The sequence below is a fragment of the Echiichthys vipera genome (genome assembly GCF_963691815.1).
Source record: "Echiichthys vipera genome assembly, chromosome: 13".
NCBI classification, from domain to species: Eukaryota; Metazoa; Chordata; class Actinopteri; order Perciformes; family Trachinidae; genus Echiichthys; species Echiichthys vipera.
Window position 1 is genome coordinate 27,297,400 of NC_139838.1, and position 6,681 is coordinate 27,304,080.

General features: G+C 47.9%; 1 protein-coding gene across 1 annotated transcript in view; it reads left to right on the top strand.

Annotated features, from left to right (window-relative positions):
- Positions 1-5,864, top strand: part of grin2da (glutamate receptor, ionotropic, N-methyl D-aspartate 2D, a) — a gene marked incomplete at both ends in the record, with an annotated part of 247,265 nt that extends 241,401 nt beyond the window's left edge. Inside the window, 2 exons of the mRNA XM_083925228.1 lie at positions 2,697-3,538; positions 3,773-5,864. Of these exons, the coding sequence (XP_083781354.1) occupies positions 2,697-3,538; positions 3,773-5,864 (2,934 nt within the window). The remainder of the gene's footprint in view (positions 1-2,696; positions 3,539-3,772) is intronic.
- Between the last annotated feature and the right edge of the window lie 817 nt (positions 5,865-6,681).

Sequence of the window (6,681 nt, forward strand, 5' to 3'; positions counted from 1 at the left end):
GGGGAAAAAGCCAGACTTATTCTTACTATACAGGTATGAAGCAGTTCATTAAAAGCAAGTGAGAAGAATCTTATTTAAACTCAAATGGCGACAAATAACAGCACCGAGGCTTGTGTTATTACATTCTCTTTCCCAATTATGTCCCAGCCAGCCAGCTATGGGAAATGAATTGTATATTTTTTCATGGATGGCAAGATTAATCTTGACATCATAGTTTATTCTGCATCATAAGGTTTGGGAGGACATATTCAACATTTTCTCCCATTATAACACCACACATTTAAAGGCATTTTTGGTTCTTAAATCTTAATCTCTCCCCCAAAAAAAAGATCGTTAGAGGAGGAATTGCAAATAAAGTCGAAGACATTATGTTTTCAGGTTGTGTCATGAACGTGTCAGGTATAACACAAAAAAGTGGACCCAATGCAGACACAGACAAAAAGTAAAGTTACAAAATAAACGTTTAATATAAAGAACGGACAAACGCAAAAATACGACAGAGAATACAAACACAAAGACTAACTAAACGAACACGGGAACAACAGGAACAGGAAGACGATGGAAGATCAGGGAGACGGACGGGAACACGGGAAACTACAGAGAAAAACAGAAAACAAACACGATTAATCAACTTACTACGGGGAGTGTGATAATCACAACGAGAAAGGGGACGCCAGTCCGGGGGGAATAGTTTTACCAATACAGGGTCGACGACGGTCCGGCGCTGCATGCCTGTCAGCCTCAGGTATTTAAGGTGGTAAAGGTGATCAGCGTAACAGGCTGCAGCTTGGGGGGAACGCCTACCGGAAACACAGACAGGGGGAGACAAACTCACACAGAACGGAAGAGAGGAGGGTACTGACAGAACCAGATCTTGACAGGTTTGCCGTATGTACGTTTGTGAAAAATTAGGAATCCCCGGAGGGAATGTCTTTGAATTTGGCTCCAACTCAATGAGGTCCGGCTGAGCATGCCAGTGCATGTGGCCATGACAACCCTTTTGTATTTCATTCATTCATTCATCTTCAACCTCTTGTCCCTGTCGGGGTCGCGGGGGGCTGGAGCCGACCCAAGCTGACATCGAGCGTGAGGCGGGGTACACCCAGGACAGGACGCCAGTCTATCACAGGACACATAGAGACGAACAGAGACAGACAACCATTCACACCTACGGGTGATTTAGAGTCATCAATGAACCGAACACCTGCACGTCTTTGGACTGTGGGAGGAAACCGGAGAACCCGGAGAAAACCCACGCAGACACGGGGAGAACATGCAAACTCCACACAGAAAGGCCCCAGCAGGAACCTAGAGCCTTCTTGCTGTGAGGCGACAGTGGTAACCACTACACCACCGTGTAGCCCTCCCTTTTGTATTTCACATATAACAAAAATTAAGCTTTAAAAAAATAAGGATTTCAGGAAAGTGTCCAGGAACACCAGAGAAGAACAGTGCAACCCACACTAAAGCTTTTGCAACAGGAATCAGGTCCTTTTTTTTTGGTTGCCACTTAAATCTCTAACTTTGTGTGATTGGAGGAAATTCTATTTTAGTGAAGTTCAGAGAAAATAAACATTTAGATCTTCATTTGTGCAATGGGAAAAGACAGTCCAAGAAGACATGAAGCTTGTTGGGGTTTGGTTATATAAGCAAGCTGGCTGCTGAGAGGAAAGGTGTTGTCTTAAAATGCAGCATTTGCAACTAGTTGTTATATTTGCACAAAGGCAAAATAGATTATGTTGCTCTTGCTCACCCCCATTGTTTTGACTCATCCCCAGAAGCTGCATACCACCCTCTGCAATTACTTTCAGCAGTGCGCTCGGAGGAATAAGTCCTGTTGCGGCTGAGTAATGTTTTGTTTACTGAAAGCTTTGTTTGGTTTGATAGAGTGAAAATTGACACTCCAAAAAGCCTGTCCAAAGTTTCTCCAAAACTCGCATTAATATTTAATGGTCAGCACTCCCTGATGTCTGCTTTCATAGAAGATGTCGTGACACGGAGAACCAGAGGTAAAGGGGCGATTTTGCAGCATGCCAAGTGACGGAATAAAGATAGATTATTTTCTTCTTTTGAGACTAGAGATGTTTTTTGTGAAATGTGGTCACCCAACAAAGTTACACAGCAATGTGGTCGATAGAAGATAAATAAGACACAGTTGTACCATTTTTAGCCCACACACTTTTAAATTTAAAGCCTTTCTTAACATGGTCATGGTCTTAACTCGAGTCCCTGAATGGTATTTATTGTAGATATTTAACAGAATTTGTTTAGGTTGTTTTGTTGGTGTCTATAAAATAGTACAGCATTATAACCACAAGCTCTTTCCAAATTAAGTGTAAGGGGAGTCAGTCTGTCTCTTTCTCTAAATTGTGGTGATCTTTGTCTTTTTTGAAGTATTATAAAAACGTTTTGGTGCACAGAGATGCAAATCAGTGAACACAATATTTAGATGTTCCTGCTACTTTCAGATCTGTTTTTTTTTTTTTAAACTGGTATATCATAGCATTTTTTACAGAAGATAGCTTTCATATGGTTTGTGTAGTTATCAGATCAAGACTTCTCTGTTTCTGCTTCAAAATCGGGGATGTCAGGCTTTCTCTTTGTGTGTCTGTCTCTACACACACACACACACACAGTTCCTCCTCATTATACTTGGCAGTCTGCTCATCTAATTACACTTTTCTCTCTCCACCTAGGGGATGTACAGTTGCTGCAAATTTGAGGATGAGACAGCTCCGGGAGGTAGTAAAAGCTCTTTGCCGCAATACCACACCATGACCACCATGCCTACTGGACCCCAACAACACCTTGTCACAGCCACCATAAATAACACGACTGCCATCGCCATGGTGCAGCAGCAACAGCAGCAAAAGCACCACCAGCAACAGCAACAGGGGCCAACCTATACCACCATGTTACCTGGATCACCGCCAACTATAGGACACTCAGCAATGGCTCTGGGACCCTCAAACAGCCCTTTATTGGAAGGTCCAATGCCCTGCTCCACTTTCTTGCCTCGCCATGACCGCAGACTTGCTGTGGTCGATCGCTGGAACAGGCCAAAGCCAGAGAAAGTTATGAGTGCAGGCAGTGGTGGAGGAGTGGGTGTTGGAGGGATAGCAGGGGGGATCACTGAACTTCAGGCCCCTCAGTATCCGCCAAACCTTGGACAGCACTGGAGCCTTCAAGGAGGAGTTGCAGGAGGAGCAGGGGGAGGTGGTGACACAGGGCTAGATGAATATAAACGCTACTATGGTCCTATAGATCCAGAAGGGCTAGGAGCTAACGCTGACCAACCTCAACAGACTCCCAAAGCTAATCCTCGAGGCCCCAAAGCCTCAGGGATGCCACGGCTGCCTACTAAAGGCCCCCAACAAGGCCCAGGGCACTTGATCCCCAAGCCACCTCCAGCCATCCCATCTTCCCCACGAAGGCCTCCTTTCTGGCGACGGGGAAGCCTAGCTCAGGCAAGGAGGAAAAGCTCAGGAGGTCCCCTGTATGAGAATATACTTCCTCTTGGGAGGCGAGGAGGTGGGAGGTATGGAGCAAGCGATGGGGGTGGAAGGAGAGGGCGACGTCCTCCTCCACCTCCTCCGCTGCCTGTCCCCCTTTCCTCACCAACACACACTCCTACCACACCCTCCTCCCCATGCCATTTCTATTCGACCTGCTCCAGTGCCTCGTCCTCTTCTTCTTCATCTACATCGTCTTCATCTTCTTCTTCATCCTCTGTCTCACTGTCTCGGTCAAATTCCCCCTCTTCTTGCTCCAGTGATAGTTCCTACAATTCTTCTTTGAGTTTCCGGTATCGAGCGGGTGACCGGGAGTTAACGGTTGATGATGATTATGACTCGGATCTGCTTACAGAAGAGTCCAGCCTCCTCCTTGGGTCAAGGAGGAAAATTCGTTCACGTCGCATGTCTTCGCGTTCGCTGCCGTGCAGCCCACCGCCTCCACCAATCCCACCCCGAAAGCCACACCCTCAGAGAGATTATGGCAGAGAGAGAACAGGCAGCCAGCTTGCCCAACTGCAGGAGTGGTGGGCCTCATGGGGAGACAGAGAGCGAGGGAGGGGAGGAACAACCAGCCGGGGAGATGGAGTTGTGGCTAGACAGGATAAGAGACACCACAAAGAGAGGGAACGTGAGAGGAAGAGAAGGAAGAAGGGCCGAAAGAAGAAGAAGAGGGAGGAGAGGGAGAGAGAAAGGGAGCGAAAGCGGCGCAAAGCAAAGAAAAGGAAGAAAGATGACAAGGTGAGAAAGAGAGAGCGGAAGAGGTCAGAGCAGGAGGGAGGAGATGCTGAAAAAAGAGAAGAACTCAAATCAGGGACGCCAGATTACCCACCGTACCCACCCCTGAGGCGAGAGTCTTTTCGGAAAAAGAGTGAAAGCTCAATCCGAAGCTATGGATGGAACATCCCGGGTGAAGAGGAGAGGAAAGAAAGAGAAGAAAAAGAGAGGGATGATGGGGAAGACAGCAGAGGGAAAGAAAGACAAATCAGGCGGAGGAACAGCAAGCACTATCATAGCTCCAGCAGTAAGCCTTTAACATCTGTTAAGTTCTGGGGAGGGATCAATCCATCCTCCGACACCCTTCCATCTGCCTTTCTGCCCTTGTTGCCTGTCTCCTCAAAAAGGAGGAAGAGTAAAAGTTCAGACAGGGATGCTGTAGGAATAGAAGGAGAGAGGAGGCCATTGCTGGGACGGGACGGAAGAGGTGAGATGCACTCCAAGGAGGGGTTGTCTTTCCACGAGTGGGAGTCCGAAGCAGAAGGTGAGGAAGACGATTCTGAGCTGGAAAGGAGGAAAGCGGAGCGTGGAAAGAGGAGGGGAGGAAGGACAATGTCCGATGAGGAGCGGGAACGTGATAAGGTAGTCGGGATATATTCTGATGATGATGGTTCTTCAGGAGAGTTTGGGAAGTTTGAGAGATACTGGGAGGATCATGAAGGCAGGGCAGTAGGAGGGATTGGTGGGGGAGGTTGGTTTTTCAGCACTTACCCATCAAGGGATAAAGCTGGCAGCATCAACAGTAGAGATGACCTTTTCTTGGAGCGAGGAGAGAGATGGGGGACCGCAGAGAGTGGATGGGGGTCTAGTGGCGGTGGTGTTGGAGGAGGAGGCGGTGATGGAGGAGATAGAGGGTGGGGATCTGGATCACGCTGGCCCCCGCCTCCTCTCACGCCACCACCTCCTCGACGATACTGGTCAGTCGACAAACTCCATATACAGGATGAGAAGAAGAGCAAACGCAAGTCAAAGGACAAGGGAAGAGGGCACGCAGCATGTTCCACCTGCCATTCCCCTCGACACCATCCACACTCCCATTCCTCCAAATGGTCCCGCATAACATCACGAAGCCAGGAAGAGCTGTACAACCAATGCCGGAGTTTTGGTGGTCCCATGAAGCCCAAACATGATTCCTCATCCTCCTCCAAACCGGATCGCTCAAAGAATCCATCCAAATCTGGCAGCCAGTCAAACCTCAGTATCCAGCAGCGGACACAGAGAACAGATAGGGATCGGGATCGAGGACGGCAATCATCCCCACCTCCGAGCCTCATACCAAACTTGCCACCCCCGCTCCCTGCCCTTCCAGCTCCTCCATCCTCATCTCATCCTATCCATGTTCCTCCCCCTGCCTCATCCTCTTCTGTATCCTCTCCCTCTGTGATCTCATCCACCCCAGGAGCACCCCAGCCCTCCTCCATGGCTTCGGCAAGTGCAAAACTACAGTACCAGAGGTTGCGCTCTGTACCCCAGCCCCAGAGGTTCCCTCAGTCTCCTCACTTACCCCTCAAAGCCAAGAGCCTTTGCTCGCGAAGGGGCTCAGCCCATTTCTCTAGCGTGGAGAGCGAGGTTTGAAGTTCAACAAGGTATCAAAGTCATAAAAGAGCTCTGCAAGGCTCAGGCTAAGCGGGTGATCTGGATCTGAATCTGCCCGGCAGCAAACACGGCTGCACAGCCAGGTCAGTGCAGTATACACACTGACTTTCCTAAAGTTCTGCACAAACAAACAAACAAACAAACACACACGTGGAAGCCAAACAAACCCTATGGGGTAGGTCAGAGGAATACAGGAGCTATCTTGTGCTTACTGTTTTTTCCTTTCATTCCTCTAAGTATGTGAAAGACTACAACCACAGCAACATTTTGCATTCTGAACTGGGTTATTAACCGATACACTAAAAGAAAACAGAAGGGGTACAACTGAATGAGACTCCTTTGCTATGGACAGTAAAGGGCTTTGGATGTTGACGCCGAGCAGTAGTTTGTATTCAGAGGATTCTTAATGCTTACTGAGGGCTCAGGAACTTTGTAGTACTGTATGCCTGCTGCTCTCGGAAGCCTTTAACACAGAACAGTGTTCTTATATTTTCCCTTAAACAAGTTGCTTACCCCTACTTTCCTTTTTCCTTAACAAACTGTTTACACCCCGCAGAACTGTGACACCCTCCTAAGGCATCCTTGTTGTGTATGATCGATACCTTCTAGTTTAGAGGGAAAGGAGGGTGATAACCAACTTGTCTGTGATGCGTTATCCATGCACCCTCTTCCATTTTCTTAACTTTTGTTCTACCCAATCTTTCCTTCCTTTCCTTCTTTCCTTTCTCTTTCTCTTTTTCTCTGCTTTCCCTCCTTTCCCACCGTATTCAAGTGTCTGTCTCCTCATCTCTCTTGC